At 37.2% G+C, this 27,310-nt stretch overlaps 1 protein-coding gene across 1 annotated transcript; it reads right to left on the bottom strand.

Moving 5' to 3' along the window:
- Positions 1 to 12,698: 12,698 nt before the first annotated feature.
- On the bottom strand, positions 12,699 to 25,571 carry Ndfip (Nedd4 family interacting protein). Its single transcript, XM_071672598.1, has 6 exons — positions 25,436 to 25,571; positions 22,320 to 22,424; positions 20,125 to 20,361; positions 17,654 to 17,816; positions 16,886 to 17,071; positions 12,699 to 15,874 (listed from the first exon to the last, which is right to left on the bottom strand). The coding sequence occupies exons 1-6, from the start codon at positions 25,460 to 25,462 to the stop codon at positions 15,771 to 15,773; spliced, it is 822 nt and encodes a 273-aa protein (XP_071528699.1). The 5' UTR covers positions 25,463 to 25,571; the 3' UTR covers positions 12,699 to 15,770.
- Positions 25,572 to 27,310: the final 1,739 nt, after the last annotated feature.

The following is a 27,310-nucleotide window of genomic DNA, read 5'->3' as shown; positions in this document are numbered from 1 at the left end:
GGGTGTCTGGGACGGCATTTCATATTTTCTGAAGGCTGCCATATAACAGCCTGGACTAGGAGCACCCCATAATGGTTGAGGCCCTACACTCTGAGCATGAAGAGCGTACGGAAAGGGCCCGCCCTCGCTGGACATGCCCTTAATAACGTTAATTACATTCAATTAGGACAGTCTAGGTCAGTGAGAGTCTTGTATAGTAAGGGAATCACACTAAAAAAGCAGTGACAAAGAGCGTCGCTCGCTCATCTGAATTTTCCAACATACTGAATGCATTTTGCGATGGGTTGGGGTAGTTTAAGCAGCATTAGCGGTCAAATTGATTTTTATTTAATCAATTCAGTATAAACTGAATGAGGGCATGGCTCATAATGACTGTCATTGTTCGAGGCAGTTAAGCGACTTAGTGAATGAATTCATTCATCTCTGCAAAACTTCATACATGCAGAGCTAGTCCAGAGCTTTAGTTTAAATTACGTCTAGGATACAGAGTTAATTGGGAGCATCTATTGCATCTCATTATGACATAAATGCCCGAGATGTTACAATATTCGGCCGTTGATATCTATAAATGTCCTTAATCTCTGAGGAGCACCTACCACAACCATAAAGGTTGGCAGCAACGTTATGACTTGCTATATCTGCTTGTCTAAGCCTCACCTCCATACTCTCTGTCTCAATTCCCCACTCCTTCCCTTTCTTCCAGCCATTGAATGAATTCCTTCTCAGATCACACAGCAAACGATGATTTTTTATGCCACACTCAACTTTAGTCCAGGGGTTCTATGACCCCTTTTGGTTCAGGGGCCTCCTGCAGCTTCTAGGCTGTACTAAACTCAGCAGAAGGGGTAAGTTGGACTCCTTTGAAGCAAGTTCTTTCTTGAGCTATTTTTATCAAATGGCGATATGGCTTTGCCAAAGTGAATTTCTTCTCATGAGTTCAGTAACACACACACACAGGTGGAAGGATTTCTGAGTCAGGAAGGTAAGGTAATGTGTTTCTATACATATTTCTTTAAAATTACCCTGAACCAATTTCTATAAGAGTCCTGGTATTACCAATGACCCAAAGCCATGCTACTTGCTGTACCCGAGGAATAATTCTTTAAAATGACTCTGGACCAATTTTCATAAAAGTTCTGGTATTACCCATGACCCAAAGATATGCTTTTTGCAGCACCTAGGAAATGTAAACTTCTTTGGAGAGAAGTTTTTTGACAGGACAGTACTCCCAGTGATTCCTCGCCAAATATAACTGACCATACTCATGGTGAAATATCCATTAAGTGTCTTCTGGTAACTCCTATGTGGATATCTTACCTTTTCTCCCTGTCCAAGGAGTTTCTTTCATCCTTATGAGACCCCTCCAGCTCTATAGAAGCTGGCCACATTCACCAGTAAGGACTACAGGTCATAAAATGCGATGTGAGTGCATCTGTGTGTAGAAAGCACTCCAGGTTTTCTTTGTGGTAGTTGCATTATGGGCAACTACTGAAGCTGTGTTTGTGATGCAGTAGTGACAGGTGATGTCCAGAATGTAAGAGGGAGTGTAACTGGGGGTTAAATCATGTTTGTCTGGGGAGTGTGGTTCCTGGTGGGTGTATGTCCGAAGGGTTGAAATTCAAGACTAAGTTGAGATGTTGGTTGTTTGGGGCTTGCCCGGTTATTCCTATGTGTATGTTTGTCAGTGTTCTGCTTGTTGAACCAGGGCATGTGATGCATCTTGGGTGAACCATGGAAAGGTCTATGGGACCTGGATGTGGATAGGGAGCTGTGGTTTTGGTGCATTAGACATGACAGCTAGAGAATGGATGAGCAAATGTGGCCCTTCTCCATCTGTTCCTAGCACTAACTCGCTTCACAGAAATGGCGAACTAGTATGGGTAAAAAGATATATATAAGTATTACCGTACTCCCTCAAAGTTTCTTTACCAGCAGAGGTATAATAAGGCTAATTTTTTTTCTGGCTTTTATTGCTTATGGTGTTCCCAAAATTACACTTAAATAAAAGAAGTCTTTAAAATCTAAAAACTTATCATTACATACTGCAATGTGTCAAACTCATAGGACCTGACATTTGGAGTTAAATGTGTCACATTATTGCAAAAATTAAATCTTGGTTTCTTTTAATGTAAAACTTTAATCAACATCTTACAAACCAAACTTATGTCTGAATCTTCATCATGCTTTATCAATTCCTTTGATTTAAAAGTCATCACTAATTATACTTTTGTTACATAAAATTCAAAAATTTTAAATTCAGCCCAGTACACTCTAAGTCATGCAATATCATTACTATAATCCCTTTTCTATGTGATCATTAACTCTATGAGCATTTGCAATTCTAGATGAAATTTCCCCTTTCTCTTACAGTATGCAGAACATGCATGATAGAAAAGGGGAACAGATGGTGCACTTAAATCTAACAGAATATAGGCAGCTACCATACAATGCGATAAAATAATGGTACCTATTATTAGATGGATATACAACACTCCTTACAGCTATACCTTAATCTTCATGAATGTCTCAACCAATGGAATGAACATGATGAAGACATCATATTGATACATATATAAAATCATTCAAAACTCATCACTTTGCTGTTACCCAAAAATTTTCTTTAAAAATCATTCAATATTGACTGACTAGACATGTCTACGACATGAAACTATGAGATATGTGTGTGAAATGTTCAAACTGCACTGCTACTCCTCTTATTGAAGTCAGTGTGGATGGCTGGGCGGCATGCTAATACTTACAAGCATATAACAACAGGAGCAATAGAACATGAGGACTGCTGCTGAACTAATCATTCCACATGGCAAGAAGTTATTGTTAAATATCAAATTTATGGTCAATGCTACTTTTAAGTAAAATGTCATGTTATATATATTTTCAATATGAACTTAAAAGTAAGATACTCATCTAGACACCATCCACTAACTTCAAACATCAGTGATTAGTGCAGACCTCCATTACTCTCTACGAACGTGCAACAAAAATCATATATGGTGCTGGTGCTTTGGTTGGTGTGCTACAACATCTTGTGAATAACCAGTCATCAATAGATAAAACAAATTAAAAACCTAGTTGAAATTACTTAACATACAATGTTTAACAATTTCTGATTAAATAATATGGCTTGTAAGTATATATTAAAAGTAAATTGGCCTTTCTCTTCAATACCAAAACCCCAAAATACACACACAAAAGTATTACTGCTCACTTGTTCATCATACATGATGTCTGCCAGGCAACTGGTCTCAATTAGATCTGACAGTTACATAAATGACATGGAATTCCCTATATAATCAGAAAGTGGTCTGATGAATGTTTGCATGGTTAAATATAACAAAACTACTTAGTTAATGAAAGAATAAGAGCACGATACTTGCTAGTATAACCTGTAAACAAATATCATACATACATACATATTTCTTAATATATACACTTTTTATACAGTGTAAGCATGGAACCTGTGCATACAAATGTAGGGCTTTTGAAAATAAGAGGCAAGTTCTAAAACTGTACGCTACATGTAACTAATCCCTTGGAATTATGAATGGGAATAACTGATATAATTCTGACAATTGTTTTTAAGAATACAGATTGTCTAAATTCCTTTAAAAATGTTCATCTAATGATATTAATAATTATAATTACATTTAAATTAATCACACAGCCCTAAGACCCCTTCTATGGCACTCCAGTAGCTTCAGAGCTAAGCTCTATAATGATGAGGAGGGAATGATGATAAGTCCCTCACTGAGACTGTCCTTATAGTACAATGATGATACTGTACACCATTGCTGAAGATGACTTTTCACTTGGAGTGTAAACACATGCACTTTTTTTTTTCTATTTTCTATTACTGAAGAACCCCTTTAAGAACAGTTACTGGTGTCACTCTAGAACCCCTTTCCAGGGGCTCTTGCAACTCCAAGGCTGCACAACACTCAGAAGCAGGGAGAGGATGGGCTTCTTTGAAGCAAGAAATTTTTTAAGAAACTGTACTGTTTTGTCAATTAATGATGACAGAATCAAGCCAAAGGCGACAATTTTCACTTGTAGTGAAACGTCAACCAGGAGGAGTCTGGAAATATCCATATATACAATAAAGACTTTCACTTGTTCATAATCATATATATATATATATTATATATATACTTGATTGCTGTTTTCCAAGTAAGCACCAGGAAGAGACAAAGATAGGTCACATATACATTATGTATATATAAAGCAAGTTCAGCATACGTGGAACTTGAGCTATGCTGCATTTCAGTGTTCTGGTTTCTGGTTAATCCCCCTTAGACATATAAATAAGAATAATAAAATAGAAATGAAGTACAAAGAAGTACATTATGGATATCATTTACTTACATCACCAAATATCCTTCCTCTATCCCTTTTCCAAATCAAGGGTTGAAGGATAAATCTTTAATTGAATTTTATCTGGAGATAATGCAGCATCAGATAGGATCTCTGGGACAGGTGGATGAATCATTTCCAGTGGTAGCTGAAGGTGTAGGCTCAATTGATTTTTTCATTGTTAATTAGCTTTCTTGAACAAGTAAGCAGTTTCATTTGTTTCAGGCATTATTGCTTTTTTTTTTTTCTTAAACGACTTCTTTAACTTCAAATATATTCATGTGTAATTCACTTTTACGCTTCTTTGTTCCAAACCTTTATTAGTTCCTCGATAATGACATAATTATCATTTAAATCTATTCCTGTCTTTTCAAATCATTTTCATTCTCACTCATTCATCTCGTCTTGGTCTAAATTAAGCTTAATTTGCACTTTATCATTGGTTCACTATGGGAACATCTTTGTCCACATTCATACTCTGTGAAACATTCTCTTCATTTTATGCCCTCGCTTCATGACATGAAAAACCTTTGGTATATGGCAATAACTGCAAAATTTGTTCTTTATGTGAATATAGAAACTACGGAATCCCATTTTCTTCATCCTCAAGAAACACTGTGGAAGGTTATACAATGTGTTGTTAAGATTTTCTTGGGCACCTTGTCCCATGCTTAAGCAGCACTCTTGATCAAGAACTTTGGAAAATCTTGAGCCATAAGGCCACTGTTACAACTGTTTAGCCTTTTTGCATGAACTCTTTAATACCTGCAATTAAAAGCATGTAGAATTCCTTGGTCCATGGGCTGCATAAGAGGTACAACTAGGGGAAATTTACACAACATAAACTTTGTCTTTTATAAGATGTAGTGCATCAGGGTATATAGAGCAGTTGTCCAACACTAAGAGAATCTAACAAATAAAGACAGCCAACAAACTGACACTGTACCCTGGCCACAGGCACAAAATGAATCTCAAACCAATTCAAGCATAGCGCAGTTGAAATATAAGCACATTTATTGCCCTTATATAGCCCTGGAGAAAACTTGATCTTATTGAAAGCCCTAAAATTATCTCTTAACAAAATCTATAATTTATGGGTCTCAGGAGCATTAGCACACTCAAAAAATGTTAGCCTTTCTTCTGAGTCCTCAACCCTTAAACATTCTCTAAGTTTTCCTTAGGAACCCACAAGATTTGCATAAGGTAATTAGACTTACAATTTCAGAAATATTCATACATATAAAACAAATAAATCAAGGGTATTTTGTCCACTATTTTGACTTTCATAATGTGAAGAATTTTAGAGTAGCAGCACAACGTGCTATAAAAGTGCAGCCACTGCACTATACTACCTACACCAAGAATTTTATTACTATCATCACATTGTACATTATATAACAAATCTTCTGTTATGATCAATGATTCAATAATATATATAAATAAACACACACACACACACATATATATATATATATATATATTTCTTTTGTCTGTTTCCTTGCGCTACCTCGCAAACGCGGGAGACAGCGGCAAAAAAAAAAAAAAAATATTTATATAATAAAGTCACCTTTTGCAAGGCTGTATCACTGAAAGTACAGTCTTGTCAAAGAACTTATTCCAAAGGAGTCTGCATTTCCCTGCTACTGGGAGCAGTGCACCCTTTGGCTGCAAAAATGTTTAGAAAGGTCCTCGCATAAATATTGTGTGTATGTGTGAGTGTGTTACAATATAAAATAAAAAGGAAATAAAATACAAAATGTTTTGAAGTTACACATCATGTTCTTTGTACCTACTCTCCCAGATGACCAAGAGCAATGCCTGTCATTGACACTGAACCTAAGTGATTCCATGATCACACCACTACATCACTTGGACTGATACAGAGCATGCTGTAAGGTCCTAACCCTGACTTCACATAAATAAATAATTCCATATTACTGCCTTGTTGATGCAAGATATGGCAGAAAAGTATGAGAGAAAGACCTTTAGTTTTTGTCTATGCTGTAAAATGAATATTAATCCATCTATACATGTACTTCAGTTGCTTGAAAAAGTGACCCTCCTGTGTCCTTAAGATAATCAATGAGGGTAATCCAGTCTTAGGGGTGCTGCATAAGTTTTCACTCATAGATCATCCTAACAGTCTCATCTTTTGCATTATAAAGAAATCAAATGGATTTTGTTTTTATAATTGGTTAAATAATGGTCCTACACTCCTACTGCATGTCAAAAAATGCCTAAAAAATACTAATTTCTGATAAAGTTTAAGGAAAAACATGGGATGGGGTAACTAGAAACATGATAAATGAATTTAGGGAGCCTTCTGTGAACAAAGTTCAGAACCACTGCCCTACATGAATGTTATCAATAGAGAAACTTGTGTATATGCAACAGTAATTTAGATTTTTCCATACATAAAAGTGCCATTAATGTAAGTCAGATGCTAGTGAAAGATACATATCTAAAAGTTTATCAAATTACTGCTCACAATATGGTGTAGAGCACCTAATGAAATACATGGATAATATACCTGTATAATTAATAAAACATGGCTCTTTTCATGTGTGGCATCATTGATATTTTCAAATCTGTACAAGAACACAGTAGTAAGGAATAATCTTGCAAAGCAAATAAAAATATGATAAGGAAGTCTTGCAAAACTAATAAAAACAATCAGAATAAGATGTTTAAAGCAAATGTTCACCCAATGTGCACTAAATCACGTTTCCATAATAGCACTCTGTCTAAAATAGAGGTGATCAGGCAAAAACCTTTAATGCTATTCAATGCACCACAAGTAAATTAATGGTGTTATTAAAGTAGTCATGTAGCATCAATTACTTTTACACCACTCCTTATTACAGGTCAAAAAGCTAACAATCACAAATCTATATGAAGTAACTTACAAGCATATCTTACATCTGTTAAAGAAAAAAATTCAACTATGGCCATCCAATTGAAATCATACATATCTGTCTCGATCTTAGGTTAGTTGACCTCAACCGTGAATGGAAGCACTAACAACTGAAGTAAACCAAACCTTCTTTCCAACATAGATTAGGCTATATTCACATTGTAGTACCACTTTATAGTCTGCCATGTATAACGTCAAACTTCAAGTCAGCTTTTAAGAGAATTTTCTTGACAATTCTTATGGCTTTTCTCACTTTCATCTTTATGAGATGGTCCTCATTTTTTCCTAATCCTTTCCTCTTCAAACCTTCTTTAGGTAACTTAATTTTTTCATGTCTTATTCATTACACAAGAAATTTACAGCTGTTTCATCTATGTGCTCGGCCACACTAACAATTAGATACTCTCACAGTTATTTTCAACATATGTAAAGTGACAGTGAATGCTGTTGAAACATCAATCATAATGTTTGATGAAAGTTCTGCAGGCCATCTTGTTCTGAATGCAGAATTAATTTTACATTATAAAGATGGATGGACAGAGAATAATTCTTGAACCGGTAAATGACCAGAAGTTAAGGACAAAAGTTCGAGTGAAGAAATAAACTGACCACAGTAATTAAATATGCACTACAACACTACACTAAGTTTCTCTCATCAATGTACAGGAAAAAATCTCAGTAATGAATGAAAAACAAAATATGACTATGAAAGGGTCTATAAATATAAAAAATCATAATACAACACCCTATCACTTTTTATTGAATTCAAACATGTATTTGACACTGTCAAACTTAAAATAATGTGAAGAATCATCACTGTACCATCCACACCTGCAGCAGAAGATTTTTGGTCATACAAGACAGCTCATTCAGATATATGAGCAATATGACAAAAAATATTACAAGCATTCAACATGATCTGAAACTAATAACATTGCTCTCCTCATTTTAAGTCTATCAGTTTGTAAAGCATAAATTCATGGAATTTTCTTACAACAACAAAAAAAGAATTTTTTTCAGTAAAGCCCTCTATATAATGATTATGTAATCCTGCCCATAAACCACAAATTCAGCTTTCAAATATCCTACTTAGCACTAAAACAATCCTATGCTGCATCTGAGAAATGTAACATAGTTCTTTGGACATTACACATTAAATAAATAATTAATGTATCAAACTTTCATGCAAAATACACATCTAACTTTATTAAAGGCAGCAACTTTTGTCATCTTAATAAAAATATTGCAGTTATTTGAAATGAAATACATATTCTCCTTTCCATGTTTCACAAATATCAAGGAAGAGCCAGATAATACTCTATTACACCAAAAAAATCATTTTTTATCTAATCAACAAATTAATGATATACTAATACATGCTTGTTCCTGATGCTACCATGAAAAGGCAAAATATCAAATACAATCTGTGTGTATGTATGTGTGTGTGTGTGTGTGTTTATTTACTTCCCACCCCTGCAGCACTAAGGAAGCTAGCCATGTCCACTAGTCGGGACAAAAGTCATGGAGTGTTGTGATGTGTGTGCATTTTATGAGTAGAAAGTGCTGGGTAAATGAGTAGTATAAGTTTGGTGTCTTCTTTATGGTAACTGTACTGTAAGCATGAATGGTCTTGGAATAAAATGAAACAGTAATTGTAGTGTTGTAGTGATGGGTGATGTTCATAACTTTAAGCAAGACAGTGTAATTCTTCTTGGGAGTGTTGTTTCTGATGGGGATAAGTCTTGCAGGCTGGAACTTAAGACTGAGTTGGGAGGTTGGTTGTTTAATATTTGTCAGGTTAATTCAGTATATAAATGTTTAGTCAATGTTATATTGTGTTTGGGGTGGGAGGAATCGGTGACTTGGGGTTATTGAAGAGCGAAGCTGGTAGGCATTTTATTTCTACTTGGAGTTGGAGCTTAGATATGGAGTAGTTTTGAAGAGTGAGGTCTATTGCTACAGCTTGAATTAAGTGTAAAGCATGCTGAGGAGGGATGTATTGGGAGGATCTTTATTTGATTGTAGAGGTGTTGAGTCTTTGTGGCTGCTAGGCAACCAGTGATTGTTTTGAGTGCACTAATTTGTGCAGTTTACAGTTGCGTAACAAACTGCAGAAGTTAGTGACCGATTCTGGAGATGTGTGTGGAACGTAAAAAGTTTAGAGTGAATGCAAACAAAAGCAAGGTTATTAGGTTTAGCAGGGCTGCGAGATAGGTTAGTTGGGATGTGAGTTTGAGTGAAGAAAGTGAAATGTTTTGGACACCTGGGAGTGGACATGGCAGCAAACTGAACCATGGAAGTGGAAGTGAGTCATAAGGTGGGGGAGGAGGCAAAGGTTCTGGGAACACTGAAGAATGTGTAGAAAATATTATCTCGGAGGGCAAAAATAGCTACATTTAAAGGAACAGTAGTGCCAACAATAACATCTAGATGCAAGGTATGCACTATAGATAAGGCTGTGTGAAGGAGGGTGGATGTCTTAGGAAATGAAATATTTGAGGAGAGTATGTGGTGTGAGTTGGTTTGACCAACTAAGTAATGAAAGGGTAAGAGAGGTAAGTGGTAATTAAGAGGGTGGTTGACAGAGCAGAAGAGGGTGTGCTGAAATGATCTGGACATATTGAGGGAATGAGTGAGGAAAGGATAACAAAGAAGTAATATGTTTTCAGAAGTGGAGGGAAAAAGAGCATGAAATGGAAGGATGGAGTGAAAAAAATTCAGAACAATCAAGGCCTAAACTTGCAGGAGTGTGAAAGGCTTGCATGGGATTGAGTGAATTAGACCGATCTGTTATTCTAGGGTCAAGTCGACATGCCATTAATGAACTGTAACAGTTCTGTATAGGGAGCTGTACACATGACACCTAGAGAACAGATGTGACCAGATGTGGCCTTTCTTTGTCTGCTCCTGGTGCTACCTTGCTAACAAGGGAAACAGCGTTCAAATAAGAATTTATGTGTGAGTGTGTATATATATATATATATATATATATATATATATATATATATGGAACCATGGAAGCGGAAGTGGATCATAGGGTGGGGGAGGGGGCGAAAATTTTGGGAGCCTTGAAAAATGTGTGGAAGTCGAGAACATTATCTCGGAAAGCGAAAATGGGTATGTTTGAGGGAATAGTGGTTCCAACAATGTTGTATGGTTGCGAGGCGTGGGCTATGGATAGAGATGTGCGCAGGAGGATGGATGTGCTGGAAATGAGATGTTTGAGGACAATGTGTGGTGTGAGGTGGTTTGATCGAGTAAGTAACGTAAGGGTAAGAGAGATGTGTGGAAATAAAAAGAGCGTGGTTGAGAGAGCAGAAGAGGGTGTTTTGAAATGGTTTGGGCACATGGAGAGAATGAGTGAGGAGAGATTGACCAAGAGGATATATGTGTCGGAGGTGGAGGGAACGAGGAGAAGAGGGAGACCAAATTGGAGGTGGAAAGATGGAGTGAAAAAGATTTTGTGTGATCGGGGCCTGAACATGCAGGAGGGTGAAAGGAGGGCAAGGAATAGAGTGAATTGGAGTCATGTGGTATACAGGGGTTGACGTGCTGTCAGTGGATTGAATCAAGGCATGTGAAGCGTCTGGGGTAAACCATGGAAAGCTGTGTAGGTATGTATATTTGCGTGTGTGGACGTGTGTATGTACATGTGTATGGGAGGGGGGGGGTTGGGCCATTTCTTTCGTCTGTTTCCTTGCGCTACCTCGCAAACGCGGGAGACAGCGACAAAGTATAAAAAAAAAAAAAAAAAAAAAAAAAAATATATATATATCGCTACCTCACAAACGCGGGAGACAGCGGCAAAAAAAAAATATATATATATACATATATATATATATATATATATATATATATATATATATATATATATATATATATATATATATATATATATATTTTCTTATACATGATCGCTGTTTCTCGTGATCTGGGCCTGAATGTGCAGGAGGGTAAAAGGCATGCAAGGAACAGAGTGAACTGGAACAATGTGATATACCAAGGTCAATGTGCTGTCAATGGACTGAACTAGGGCATGTGAAACATCTGGGGTAAACCATGGAAAGGTCTGTGGGGCCTGGATGTGGATAGGAAGCTGTGGCTTCAGTGCATTACACACGATAGCTAAAGACTGAGTATAAACAAACATGGCCTTTTTTTGTCTGTTTTCCCAGCACTACCTCACTGAAGCCAGGGGTAGTGATGCTGTTTCCTGTGGGGTGGGATAACGCCGGGAATGGATGAAAGTAAACAAGTATGAATATGTACATGTGTTTATATGTATATGTCTATGTGTATGTATATGTGCATATATGGCATTTATGTATATATACATGTAATGAGTGTATGGGCTATTCTTCGTCTGTTTCCTGGTGCTACCTCACTGATGCAGGAAACTGCGATCAAGTATAATACATAATATATATTCACTATATTCATTTATTTTACTTGTCGCTGTCTCCCGCATTAGCGAGGTAGTGCAAGGAAACAGATGAAAGAATGGCCCAACCCATCCACATACACATGTATATACATACACGTTCATAATTATTTGATGTTTACTACATTAGCAAGGAAACACCAGGAGCAGGCGAAGAAAAGGCCTTATTTGAATCACATTTATCCTCTAGCTGTCACATGTACTGCAATGAAACCACGATGCCTCATCCACAACTATGTCCCCCAACCTTTCCATGGTTTTCCCCAGCTGCTTCACAAGCATACCATACTTTGTGGCACATAAGATGCATTTTTTCTTGAAAATGTCTTCCACAAGTAAGCCTGTTTCTAATAAATTGAAGGTCAGGTCTACAATGACCTTGCACTGGTATTAGCCTGAATTTCAAGCAAAATTATGTAACATACAATCCACTTACAGCAAGTCGTCCCCTGTATATCTCATTGCTCCAATTCAATCTGTTCCATTCACAACTTTAACCCTCCACTACGCTTAGGCTTCAAGCACTCAAAATTCATTTTGCTCCATCCTTCCATCTCAAATTCGATGTCCCTCTCCTTGTCCACTCCACATCTGACACATACCATAATTTGACATATAAAATGCACTTTCTCTTGAAAATGTCTTACACATACCATATTTAGTGGGATATAAGATGCATTTTTTCTTGAAATGTCTTCCAAAAGTAAATATGTTTCTAATAAAGTGAAAGTCAGGTCTACAATGACCTTGCACTGGTATTAGCCTGAATTTCAAGCAACATCATGTAACATACTGGATCTAACAACCACAGTATCTAATACACAAGTACCTTGTTTAATTACTTTATATCATATAATGGAGTTATCACTGATCTAGAGTATATGAAAAGTGAAAATTCTTCCATTCAAAGCAGTCACCATGAAGATGAACATATGAGTGATGAGTTTCATGGGTATGGAGATGAGTAAAAGTCAATGGAATTTTCTTTTTATTGTTATTTACTTACTACCTGATATACAAGAGACTAATTATTTGCTGGGTAAAAGACCATAAATGTACATGAAGTATTTCTATGTACTGGCAACAAGTGCTTTTTGTTTTTCTTAGAGTGGAGGAATGCTTTGGAGTTGTATGGTTTATGAATAACACTACAACACCTATTTTTGTTTGAAATTAATTCCATTTATACAGGAATAATGCTTTATGTTCCATATACACCAAGAGAAACATTAAATCCGTATATGTGGTCAAATTATCTTTCAAAATAATTTCTACACATTTTAGGGTGCATCTAAAACACCAGAGTACTGTATGCCGCAAATACAGTATATCCTCTTCGTCAACCTCTCTACACTCATTCTCTCTATGGATCCAAACCATTTCAGCACACCATCATTAACTTTTTAAACCATACTCTATCTATTACCACAACTCTCTCTTACCCCATCATTACTCATTAAACCAACTCTCCTTACATCAAGTAATAGCCCCAAACATTTAATTTCCAGCACACTCACCTTCTTCAGTACATTCTCAACTAAAGCCCATGCCTTACACCCATATAACACTGTTAGGATTATTATACTTTCAAACATACCCTTTTTCACCCTCCTAAATACTGACCTCTTTGTCCACACATTCCTCAATACTCCTAGAACCTTTGCCCACTCACCCATCCTATGGTTCACCTCAGCTTTCACAGTTCCATTCATTGCTACCTCCTCTAAGTCATCTCCATTCATACCCCCACACCAACAATCATGTATCTTAGCACTGGTAAACCTAATAACCTTGCTTTTAGTTACATTTATTCTGAAGTTTCTCCTTTCACACATTCTCCAAAGACACTAACATCTGCAGTTTCTCACTCAAATCTGCCTCCAGTGCAGTGTCTTCAGCTAACAACAAATGACTCATCTCCCAGTCCCCTCTTGCCTAAAACAGACTGCATACCTACCCCTCTCCCCAAGATCCTTGCATTTACCTTCCTTATCATTTCATCCACAAATCAAACTGCCATGGTTACATCACACCCCCTACTGCAGACCCACCTTCACCTGGAACAACTCGCCCTCATTTCTACCTACTTGCACACATGCCTCACTCTCTTGATAAAAACTCCTCGCTGCTTCTACAAGATTTCCTACCACATCATATATTTGCAACATCTCCCCTACAGCTTCTCTATCAACCCTATCATATACTTTCTCCACATCCATAAATGCCACAGATTTCTCTAAGTATTTCTCACCCACATTCTTTAAAGCACACACCTAATCCACACATCTTCGACTAATACTGAAACCACATCCTTCCTCCCTAGTCTGATGCTCTATGCATAGTACCATCCTCTCATTCACTACTCATGCATACAACTTCACAAGTACCAGGTACACTCAACAAACCTAAATCTCTATAATTCAAACACTCATCTGTCACCCTTACCTTTAAAAAATGACACTAAATATGCATTCTGCTAATCCATAAACACACTGAATAAAAATATGCATATGCAGCAACCGGGGTAAACCATAGAAAGGTCTGTGGAGCTTGGTTGAGGATATGGAGCTATGGTTATGGTGCATTACACAAGATAGTCAGAGAATGGATATGAGCAGATGATGACTTTCTTTGTTCCTGGCATTACCTCAGTAACGCAGGAAATGGTGATCACGTAAAAAAAAAAATATATATATATTATTCAAGGGGATAGGGTAGAAAGAATACTTCCCACATATTCCCTGCACGTTACAGAGGGTGACTAAAAGGGGTGGGAGCGGGGGGGCTGGAAATCCTCACCTCGTTTTTACTTTTCCAAAAGTAGCAACAGAGAGGGGGACCAAGTGAGGATTTTCTCTCTAAGGCTCAGTCTTCTGTTCTTGACACTAACTCACTAATATAGGAAATGGCGAATATGTATGAGAAAAAATATATATATGTATTAAAAACAACTTACACTACAGTAACTCTTGATAATGAAATCATCCACACACACAAGTGGCTAGGTCAACATAAAATGTCAAAAATGTACATTACTGTCACCATTACTGAAATGATGGTTGAAAAACTAAAGCATAATTTTCCATAATCCCAAAATAATATGAAAAGAAAAAAAAGCTGCAAGCTATATCAAATATTCTGGTGCATGTCAGTGTTTGCTTTCCCACAGTTTTCAAAATGAAATAGCTATGGTCTCAAAACTACACTCTACTTACAAAATTCATCCACATCTCTAGTAGCTGCTGATATAATGGATATCATGCCTCTGTTTTTCTACTGAAAAACTGGTACCACCAACTAAGGAAAGAAGGAGTAGACTAGCATCCATATTCAGAACAGAGGTGACGCTTGACTTCAGTTAACAAAGTACCAATGTCCTATAACAAACTTATTCAAGGCAACAGCAACCAATTATAAGCATATGCTTAGCTGACATCTTATCTTCTGAAAATGATGAAATCGCCAAAACTACATGAAAACCTACATGAGGATCCCCTGAACACTACTAAAACAATATGTACTGTAAACCTCATCCAAACTTACTGTCAAACTGATCCAGTTGACAGTTCCTGAAAAGAAGTCAAAGTTAACAGAAACAAATGACATATGGTTATTGCTCATCCTTAGTTCAGTGAGTCAATTAAAGTTGTACATGATGATGTTTTGACATTAAAACCTTTTGAACGTACTTAAATTCAAGTGAACTGAGTTGCTGATTATGAATTTATGATAGACAACAGAGAGAAAAAAGGAAAAAGTAGAGCAAGTAATTAGGATGATATTTCACTAAACTTGAAATAAATATCCATTCACCTTTGATGTAGGCAAAAAAATAACTGTATATTTGTTGAGTTACTTTTGCAAAAGAATGGATAGGAGAGTATTTAGACTTAAGCACAGTTTATTTCACTGATGATATTTTGGCATACATACCTATGCCTTTATCAAAACGAATACATTAAATGTTCTCTGGACAGCTCTACAAGACTAAGAATATAAAATATTCAGAAGAGGTGGTACGCAATTCTTTGAACACTTTAACCAGTTTCAGTAGAACAAGAAGAAGCGGTGTCGGGAATTATGGGGAACTTGGTGCCACTCACGCTTGGCATGCACATATTGCAGGATGGCTCGCATGCAGATTAACATTCCTGAAAAAAGTTTGATAATCAATTTGCAATACTTTTTCAAAGATCACATTTCAAATCATCTCCTTCCCACACTTTAAATCATCTTGTAATAGGCTAAATAATTTGTAATAAATTTTCAAAGGCCACATACTTTACATCATCTACTTTGGGGGTGGTACCTACTGAAGCATTAAGGATTAATTTTCCCCTCATTTTCCAGGATGACATCAATACCATCATTGTTGCATTCAGGTTTGAACAATAGAGAAAAATAAAACAGGTAATTCCCAATCTTTCAGAATAAGAAAGGTTCTGGAATCACAGAGAAATGTTTGGAGAGAGAGATCATTATCTGGTAGGGCAAAAATGGATATGTCTGAAGGTATATAAGTACAATCAATGTTAAATGGATGCAAAGCAACAGCCACAAAGGAGAATGTAAAGAAGAGGGTGACTCTGTGGGAAATAAAATGTTTGAGTAAATTTGCCATGCAAGAAGGGTTGATCAAGTAACTAATGACAGGGTAATTGATAGGGTGTGGTAATAAGAGCATGGATGTGAGAGCTGAAGATGTTCTGAAATGGTCTGGACATATGAAGAGAATGAGTGAGGAGAGGTTGACAAAGAGAATATATATGTTAGTAGTGAAATGAACTAAAAGAAAGGGGAGACCACTTTGGAGATGAAGGGATATAGTGAAAACGATTTGAGCACTCTGGGTCTCAATATGGAGGAGAGAGAGGCATACACATGATGAAACAAACTGGAATAATGTGGTACACAGACGGCAACCCGCCATTAAAGAGCTGAACTGAGTCAGTTGGAGCAGCCACGGGAAACCAAAGATTGATCTGTGTGGTATGGTTGCAGTTAGTGGGCTTTCAGTCACTACACATGACTGTTAACAAATGGATGTGAGCAAATGAGGCCTTTTCTTCCTCTGTTCCCAGCACTACCTTGCTAGTGTGAAAAATGACATTACAAATATGAAAGAAAGAAAAAGTACGTGTAATGCAAATAGATAAACTTACCTAAGGCCATGATAAGCCATAGCAGCCAAGTGTTAGAATCTGCTACCAAGTCTGTAGAGTGCCGAACGATAACAGCCCACTTTGCCAAAGACAGTCCAAAGCCTGCTAAAGCACCTGTGCGACCAGCAACTGTATGACAGAAGCACAAGAGCAGTACAAAGCCCACCCAGTTGAAGACAAAGGCAGCTGGAAGAAAAAAAAATTAAATACAACTAAATGCTATTCCTCAACCTATATAAAGTGATCACTTATATCTTGAGTTTCCCCATCACTATCCAACAAGGTGTATTAAAGCTAATGGAGGAAGAGACAAAAGTAACATTATTAATATATCAAAGAGAAAATACACATAATGATAGATGGGGCTCTGGGGTTGGAAAGTCTAAATAATGAAACCCATCCATGTGGGAGTTAATCAGGTAAGTATTCTATCTTTTATAAAGCATGTAGTATTCTATTTAACCACTCCTGATTTTTTCCAAACTGTAGCCCTACCGCAAACCTATATTCACTGAGAACCAATCACTTTCCTCTCTTCCTACACGTACACATGCCTAACATCCTCAATAAAAACTTTTCAGACAACAAATGCTCTCCACTTTACCACCAACATCATTTGCAGGTTTATTATGGCTGAGGTTGAAGCACTTAAAGGCATTAAGAAGGATGATACCGTAAGAGCTCTAAGAAGATTCAGCATATGCAATCTGCTCAAACATGGATAGAAGACGTCATACATATGGTGACAAAGGGAGAGTTTAACTTTACCTGCAAAGGCCACAAAGAACATAAAGTCTGTGCCAAGAAGTTGTTCTTCAGCTATCTCAGCAGTTTCTGGATCAAGTCCCCCTAAGGAGGAGACACGAAGAACACGCATCCCACTCCCACCTGTCCCAGTCACAGAGCCAGCACCTCCAAGTGAACCACTTCCCTGAATCATAACCAAAAGTATATATCATCACACTGCTTGGAATAAGAGAATTTATTATATAATACAAAAATTCTGCTTTCTGAGTACTATAACATGAGCAGTAATAACTTACATTCATTTTTCATACATGTTCAGTGGTTAATAGTGCCAAGAACAGTTGAAGAATGATCTCACTCGCTCACATCCACTCTTTAGCTGTCATGCATAGTATTCCATAAACAAAGCCCTCACCTACAGCAAAGACCCACATGTCATTCTATGGTCACCCTTGATCATTTCATATGACGATTGAAGCAATCATCAGAACATCACACCCTGTATACCATATTGACCCAGTTCCCTATATCCCAAATATACTTTTTACCCTCCTGAATGTTCAAACCCCAATAGCTCAAATCCTCTTTCACTCCATCCTAACATCTTGGTCTCTCTCTATCCCTTGCTCCCTCCAATTCTGACACATATAACCTCTTAGTCAGTCTCTCTCTGCTAATCATCTTTTCTTTCCAAAACACTTCAGTGCACCCAGGTCAGTTCTCTCAATTATACTCTGCTTACTATTATACATCTCATTTACTCTATCATTCATTACACAATCAACTTTCCTCACACAACATACTGTCCTCAAACATTTCATTTTCAATGCATCCATCTTCTTCCATTCTATTGCACTCTGGGCCTAAATTTCATATCCTCACAGATAGTAACCCATCTTTCCACTCATTTATCAAAGGTATCTAAGACCTTTGCCCATTGTCTTGCCCCCCTGCTACACTTCACTGCATTACTTTTATTTACATTAACTCAATTTCATCCTTCCACACATACTCCAAAACTCTGACACTAACTAGCAGTTTCTCTCTGAAGTCTGCCAATGGAGCCATGTCATATGCAAACAGCAATTAATTCATCCCAAGCTTGTCTAGGAAATGTGGTTTCAGATGGGTGTATATCTGGTGAGTTGTAGTTTAAAATCATGTTGGGAAGTCAGTTGTATAGTGCTACTCAGGTCATTTCAAAACGTATGTGTTCTATCAGTGTTATATTTGACAGGGGTGGTCTGTGTTGGGATGACCTTTGTTGAACTGTGAAGACATTGAGTGTTTGTGGTTCGCTTGGTTTGCATCTTTGTTATATCTGCTTTTGAGGTTAGAAATCTAAGCACAGGAGGCATACAGTGGAGTGGATGAACAATTTGCATGAGATGTTAAAGGAGTCTTTTTCTTGTCCAAATCATCCCCTTTCCCATGGACCACACAAACATACTCATAAAACACTACCAAAGTGAATCACAAACCTAGCACAACCAATAAAGAGAACAGCCATGAAAATCCCACAAAAAATCCACCCTGAAACACTTGCTGACCCACCATTCACCCCCAGTGAAACTCGCAATTCATTGAAACCTTGAATTCAAAAGCCGAGTTCAAGTTCAAGGGGGATCAGGAGCATCAGATAAGAAAGTGCCTATCTCCCGGAAAAAGTCCAACCCTTTCAAAAATGCCATGAATAATTTTGTTCATGCCCATGCCTACCACAGACAAAATGAAGAAAGAGAAAGATGTAAATGACCCCTTCTCTAATGCTCCTGATGAATATTCAAAGGGAATTATTTCATCTGTTTTGGATTCTTTAGAGTATTTGAAATGTTAGTTCCCTTCACTTAGACCCATCCCCAATATGGCCAGTGAAACTATGGGGTATACAGCCAAGTCAGATCCTTCTAAACATATTTTCAGCACAGCAGAGAACTCTGCTTTCCTGAATAGAAGTAACTTGGAATAAGAACCTTTTAATCACATACTTCCATAAAATGCAACTGACAACTCTTTGAAAACTAAATCACTGAGCTTAAAAATGTATGTAAATGTATTTAAGTTATGTATAAAAGGACGTGTCAATTCTCCATTATACTAGTAATTCTAGCTGCCAACTCAGGTTTCACTCAATTGCATTTGCTGATAAACAAACTTTGGAAAAGTAATTCATCTAAACCTGGAGAAAATAGGTTACTCAACAACTGCAAAAGACTATAACAATATCCTTTGACTATAATTATCTAATTACAAAAACAATTTTAGTTTAGCTAAAAATAATCAGAAACTGATAGTAGCATATAACATTAAATCATTTATCAAAACTGTGTCATCTAGATTCCATTAAAGTTAATTTTTTACTGTGTGCTAAGTATCTTTAGCTACAAAGGAACAGATCCGGTAACTACATTCAATATGCCATATATACAATGCAAAGAACTCGCACATAACACTGAAAGAATCCAATGCTTCATAATATCAACATAACTCACATGGCACAGAGGCACAGTAAAATCTTCTGCTGCCTCCAGAGCCTTCAGCCTCTGTACTTCCTCATAGCTGGGTGGCTGTACTTCGGATGACTCCTGCACAAGGGGTGCTGTCACTGAGGTAGTGGATCCATCCCTAGTATCTGATTCCTCATATGGTGGAGGGGCATGCATATCTGGCTTTGGAGGAGGTATGTCATCCAAAGGAGGATGAACTACACCTTCATTGGCATCTGTAACCTGAAAATTAATAGCAATATTGTAGTTTTATAATCCTTCAGAAAAGACAAAAAAAGTTTAAAAACTATCATACACCACAAACAGATAAATGTTTAAAAATTTATAAGACTAACTGAGTTCAGAACTAAAAAACTTTCATTTGTCTTGCAAATGCAATAAACAGAACTACATACTGTGTGCAAACACATCCTTACTAATCATACCGTACATTTCTTGCTACATACATCCATGATACAAACATGGCTTTGTTTCATAACTGTTCACTCTCTCCTACCTTGGCAAAGTAACATTAGGAACAGGGGACTGTGCCTTAAAAGAAAAAAATCTTAGCTCCTTAAAATACCATCCCTAAATAAAATCAAAGAAGTATTTCAAAATACATACTAAACAAATGATCTTTGGTAAAATGTTAAACCCAAACCCAAATTAAAAGAAATAAGTTCTGAAAGGAATAGTGGTTCCAACAATGTTGTATGGTTGCGAGGCGTGGGCTATGGATAGAGTTGTGCGCAGGAGGATGGATGTGCTGGAAATGAGATGTTTGAGGACAATGTGTGGTGTGAGGTGGTTTGATCGAGTAAGTAACGTAAGGGTAAGAGAGATGTGTGGAAATAAAAAGAGCGTGGTTGAGAGAGCAGAAGAGGGTGTTTTGAAATGGTTTGGGCACATGGAGAGAATGAGTGAGGAAAGATTGACCAAGAGGATATATGTGTCGGAGGTGGAGGGAACGAGGAGAAGAGGGAGACCAAATTGGAGGTGGAAAGATGGAGTGAAAAAGATTTTGTGTGATCGGGGCCTGAACATGCAGGAGGGTGTAAGGAGGGCAAGGAATACAGTGAATTGGAGCGATGTGGTATACAGGGGTTGACGTGCTGTCAGTGGAGTGAATCAAGGCATGTGAAGCGTCTGGGGTAAACCATGGAAAGCTGTGTAGGTATGTATATTTGCGTGTGTGGACGTGTGTATGTACATGTGTATGGGGGGGGGGTTGGGCCATTTCTTTTGTCTGTTTCCTTGCGCTACCTCGCAAACGCGGGAGACAGTGACAAAGTATATATAAAAAAAAAAAAGTTCTGAAAGAACAAAAAACTTTCTCTCCAGGTTCATGTCTTGCATGCTGAGCTGAGAGAATCTGAGAGAGTCCCCTGTGGTCAGAAGCCTCTAATGCTATACCTCATGGTGAGGTTACAACTCACCCTTCACTGACCAGCCACTTAGAAGTAGCAGCCACTCATTACAGGTTCACCATTTGCCAATTAGCAAAACCTACTTAGTGATGATGTCAATATCCTGCTAGCCAACTACTGGACAGCCTAGCCCCCTCATAATTCTCAGAACAAGGACATCACCATGATAGTGGTCACCACTGGTAACAAAAAAGTTTTTCATTTATCAAAATTTGCTTTTCTCTCTGGAGTCAGTCTGTCCGTCGAGCTAATAGCATACCAATGTGGTGGAAGGTTACTGCAAAAATTCGTAAACAAGTGCAATGATGAATATACACATACCTTATTATTTATCATGTTGCCCATCAGCAATACTTTCCCTCACACGTGGCATGCCCACAGTGGCGTATCTAGGGTATGGCAAGTGCCCTGGGCACCCCTTGAAGGGGGGAGGAGCCACTCAACAGGTTTGTTTTTTGACAACTGCTACCCAAATGACATTTTTAAAGGTTTGGTTTTGTGAGATAAAAGAGAACTTTTCTGAGCAATTTATCATTCAATGGACAAAGAAGGCCTAAAAGTAAGAGGATTTCATCTACTGGTAGGTTTTCTCAACATGGAAGGTATGAATACTTAGTCACTTAAAAGGTGATTGAGCCACTATACTAAACTTTTGAGACATTTTATATCATTTGCTGTCTTGAGCAGATGATTCCTATCACGAAAGGGCATAGTGTACACTAAAAAATTAATTGAATACATCATAATAACTCTTGAGATTGGTAAACTTACAGAGTACGGAGGGGGTGTGGCACTTGCAGCTGCTGCCTCTTCCAGCCTCTGGCTTGGTATGGAATCCGACATGCTCTCACTGTTTTCCTCGTCTGATAGTGGAACCTATGATAATAAATTAGAAAGGATAGTAGCTGCTCCTTATTGATAGATAAAAATTCTTATACAATAGTAACATGATTTTCCTCCCACAGTACATATATCTAAAGCCCATACATAAGCAGTCTCCTCAAGGAATGTAACAAATGTTCTGTCCTTACATGTCTCTCTCTGTGAGCCATGATATTAATGTCCAAAGCTAGAGTTTTTTTTATCTAGTAATGTGCTAGATTTTGGTAGATGACTTTTACAAAGCTCATATGATGTCACTTAATAACAACTGTACAGTATTTAGTTCCATGGTCTAAAGTGGAATTTTCTTTGAGTTATGAGCATGGTTAAGTACCAAATTAAGGTTTTTTTTTAATACAAGACATAACTCAAGCAAAAGCCAAACTTGAGTTCTCGGTTAAAGAAGATAACCTGCCTTAATTCTCTGGATGGTGGGAAAGAACTACAAAAAGTTTACACTTTGATGCACTCAAACTGACTCTAAGTGATCAAATCAAATGTATCCTTAAAGAACCTAGGTGTCAAAATGACAATGGATAGAGTTAAATGGCCATAATCCATACTGTCACTAACACTGGAGTCTAACAAAGACATTTCCAAAGTCTAAAAATCTTCCTCTAGAAGCTAAAGCCTACTCTGTGTAGCCATTTTCTAACTCAAGTCCCTACTATGGTGTAGAATCATCCAGAGATAAAGAAACCAAGCTCTACTATCAAACCCCCAATGGTCTAACATGGAAAAGTTTCATAAGATCTGCCCTTCTTTAAATTGGTACACATACTTCTTACAGTAACACATACTTCTTACATGTAGGACAGCTTGGAAAGAAAAAGTACCCACTAAGGAATGTCTGCTAAAAACTCCCAGCACTGACCACATGGAGTGATGGGGAATGATCATTCAAAGTAACTCCATTTTTATGGCTGAAATAATGATGACAAGGCAAACCACCAAAACTGGAAGGGCACAAGCACAAAGATGCCCAAAATCCAGTACCCCACTTATTTCACTCTTATTTTGTAGTAAAAATATCAAACATATGTACAATCTAAAAAAAAATCTAATTACAAAATTTTCTTTTTTTTCTTTCAAACTATTCGCCATTTCCCATGTTAGCGAGGTAGCGTTAAGAACAGAGAACTGGGCCTTTGAGGGAATATCCTCACCTGGCCCCCTTCTCTGTTCCTTGTTTTGGAAAAATAAAAAAAAAAAAAATAATGAGAGGGGAGGATTTCCAGCCCCCCGCTCCCTCCCTTTTACGACACGCAGGGAATACGTGAGAAGTATTCTTTCTCCCCTATCCTCATACCAATAGAAAATACAAAGAACTAGAGAAATAAATCTTCATCAGGGATGTTCATTTACAGCCCAGAAATATCATCATGAACAAATGAGAAAGAACTGTAAACTTTTGCACTTAAGTTAATCACATTTTTCAAAGAAATTGAGATAACTTTCTTTCTATTTTCATAAACTGAAATATTTCTGAATAGGTGACAAAATCTATGGTAAAAATTTTGCTTCTGTGACACCAAAAATGACTGATCTGTAATGGAAGTGTACAGTATGATGTATACTACAAGGCTTGCAGAGCATGACATATAATTTTTTTTGACACTGGCTATACTTATGGTACTGTATTGCATTTCCCATGGACTATGGTTACAGGATTTCAAATCGCACATGTGCATCAGTAAATTTTTGGACTTGGCATTTTTTTCTTTTCTTTTACCACTGTAAAAATAATGTAGTCTTCCATGAGTATCATATAAACACAGCTTTGAGCTATTCTTACGTGATCTGTTAGGTTAGAACTCAACTAACAAATGTCCAACCTAACCTATATGATCACATAAAAATTAGCCCAAAGCCATGTCTATATGGCACTCATGTAGGGCTACACTATTTTTATGGTGGTAAAAGAATTTTTAAGAAAAAATGTCAAATCCAAAATATTACCAATGCGAATGTGTGACGAGAACTAAGGTAACAATAGTCCACGGGAAATGCAGTATGGTACCGTAAATATAACCACTGCCTTTTCTTTATTCTTTAAGAAATAAGCCATCCAAATACTTAGCACAAGTTATTAAGATTAATGGAGCAGTGATTTTTGCTCTCAAGATAACAGGCGGGTTGATAACAGAGACGGTTATGATTATCAAGCCATATGCAATGGTGAATAAGTCGGTGAAACAAGTCAAAAGAAATGAACAGAACCTCCAAAAACCCCATCCAACTTCCCCTAGCAGCAGATACTGACCTTAATTTTGGCATTATCTAAAACTTGATTGAGTGCTAAGGTAGGTGTATGCATGTACTTCCTACACGTTTCTATAGACAAGATGAATTTCTAAGAAGCAAATCCCATTACAGGATAATGGTTACATAATAATGAGATTCGTATTCCACAACCAGGAATCTGTTCTCTTCCATGAGAGAAACTGTTCTATCAAGATGACAGGAGGAAACATAACTTTTATGATAAGAATTCCCAGACACAATTTTTAATTGAGGCAGCTCTGGCCTTCAAGTTACGTCTGTGAAACCTTCGACTCCAAGATTTTGTACGATGTGGGGCAGACCATCAAGAATTTATTGCAATACATGTGACTATAAATATAAAGGCTTAGGAGGAAACAGAGGTATAATTACCTTTCGGACATCAACCTATTTGCAACAGAAATGAAGGTCAGAGTCGCTCAAGACACCAAAAAAAGATCGGATTAACAAATTCAACCAAACCTAACAAATCTGACACCATTCGCTCATGTCCAAAACGGTAATAAAACCGGAACAGATACATATCACAAAGAGAAAGCATTAGGGTAGATGGGGAGAAAAAAGCCCCCATAAATGGCATTCCTCTAATGCTATTTGGCCTTCGTCACTGGAGGGTCACTTGCCTGAGCTGGTTTGATGTTACCCTTTATACCCGAGCTTTACACCGTTAAGGACACTTAATCTACCCTAATTATCTGATGAGTATAAATTGAAATACTCACTGGTTGATATCGTATGCTGGCTGGCATGATATATCCACCAACAGGTGGTTAATAATATCAATTACAATGGGGACAGAGCCTGACTGGCTGTGTTGTTTTGCTCGTCGATGTTGTCGATTTCCAGGCTCGCTCGACGACAGAAGGTTTCTGGTATATATATTCAATTTTTCTATGGCTTTATAGGTTAGAATAACTAAATTTATACTTTAATATAATTATTAGCCTCAAATAATAAATCTTTTAGACTAGCTAAGACGATGATCTTAATACTCATTGTACAAAAACATTAGTATTTTTAGCTTGTTTCTATGTGTTTATGTTTGGCTTCCATTCAATTTCTATTGGATATAAAATAAGATATACATTCGTAGGCTTATAACTTAGTTATTTTCATTCATATCAAAATAAGTATAGAAACCTTAAATACTCATATTAATATCTAAAAGATCATAGTTTATGCCCCAGACGTCAATGTTAATTTTTCTTACTTCATTTCGGACAGCAATAAAATATGTCACTTACTGTATATCTCTCATCTTACACAATTACTATGTCAGTTAGGTTTGTGGTATCACGAAAAGAATAACAAATTTATTGAAGTGACATAGAAAATAAAATACAGATGTACATCAAATTACACCTGCCACTGACGTCAGGTTATTACTTGCCATATACAATAGGTCGGCTGTGATAGTTTCTCTTGTGAATGGATTACCTTCCTGGATACAAAATACTCTCTATCTTTTACTACATTATGATGATGTCTCCAATTACATATACCTATAACATCATTATCTTGAAGAAGAAAAAAATAATACTGAGCTTGTGAGCGGCAGTGTTAACACTTGCGTCACACAGTTACCTTTCACCTTTTGTTTACGATTTTTAGGTTAATTTATTACCAGGTGTTATTTCTAGTAACCAAAAATTTCCATAGTAGTTTTATTCATCTGTAAGAGTGATAGAAAATGGCCGAATATTCGGCATGTTTAGCAAATAAAATGGTTTTATTTGGTTCTATGTTAGCCTTTTCAACCTTGCCCACACGAACACTATATTTGTGACAGGTTACTCTTCATCAATATGGTGCATCCACATATAACGTCCTTGTACTATAAAAACGTATACGTTGCTACCTGAGACTCAAAACAAGTAATTTCACGGAATTATATCTTTTTACCATTCTTCTTTGCAGTAGAGCGATATGACACGGGAAATAGATAACATGCCTAGTTACGGTTATCTTGAGTGAAAAGATTAAGTAAGAGAGAACGAAAAAAAATCTATCAGATCTCTTCAAGTGGCGAGGTTATGAAAGAGGTAAAGACGAGAGATGTGGAAGCGAATCCCACGACTTTAAAGAAAGGGAATGAAGCATCATAACGGTCAATCATCGTGTGACTGGTATCCACAAGGCAGTTGCGGGAAGCAGCAGCCAGACACCAGCCACGGATCTCCTAAGCCAGGTGACAGGGACACACTCAGGCATCTCGCGAGAGTAGTGACCGCAGTAACACCTGTATAATATGAGGGTAGCAACATTATGACGAACAGAAATGGATGGTAGGAGAGAGGTGAAGTGAAACTTGGAGAATTAATACAATGCCAAGCGTATCAGGACCGGGGTCAAATCCTTAGGTGCATAGATGTATATATAATATCCATACATTCCATTTGTACAGCACAAATCAAGGACTCTAAACTGTACCGTAGGTGCTTGAAATGGATTTGATGCTAAATATTGGTGATAAAAGGCAGCTCCATTCTGGAATAATCTCGCTGCTCTTTTGGGTCGTCCTAACACGATACTTATGTTGTGAGAATCCTAATTTCCAAATCTTTCTCTGATTGCCCCAATATAGAATTGGTTACAGT

Source organism: Panulirus ornatus, chromosome 2 (assembly GCF_036320965.1).
Source record: "Panulirus ornatus isolate Po-2019 chromosome 2, ASM3632096v1, whole genome shotgun sequence".
Lineage (NCBI taxonomy): Eukaryota > Metazoa > Arthropoda > Malacostraca > Decapoda > Palinuridae > Panulirus > Panulirus ornatus.
The sequence above is the reverse complement of the archived record's forward strand: the minus strand, read 5'-3'. Positions and strand labels throughout refer to the sequence as shown.

Bases quoted from the DNA above. Each gene is read 5' to 3' on its own strand.
- Ndfip (XM_071672598.1), bottom strand. From the start codon at position 25,462: ATGCCAGCCAGCATACGATATCAACCA. The intron at 22,425-25,435 runs GTGAGTATTTCA...TTATTATCATAG, and splicing joins CCAGCATACGATATCAACCA to GTTCCACTATCAGACGAGGA. The intron at 15,875-16,885 runs GTAAGTTTATCT...AACTTTTTTCAG, and splicing joins ATGGCTTATCATGGCCTTAG to GAATGTTAATCTGCATGCGA.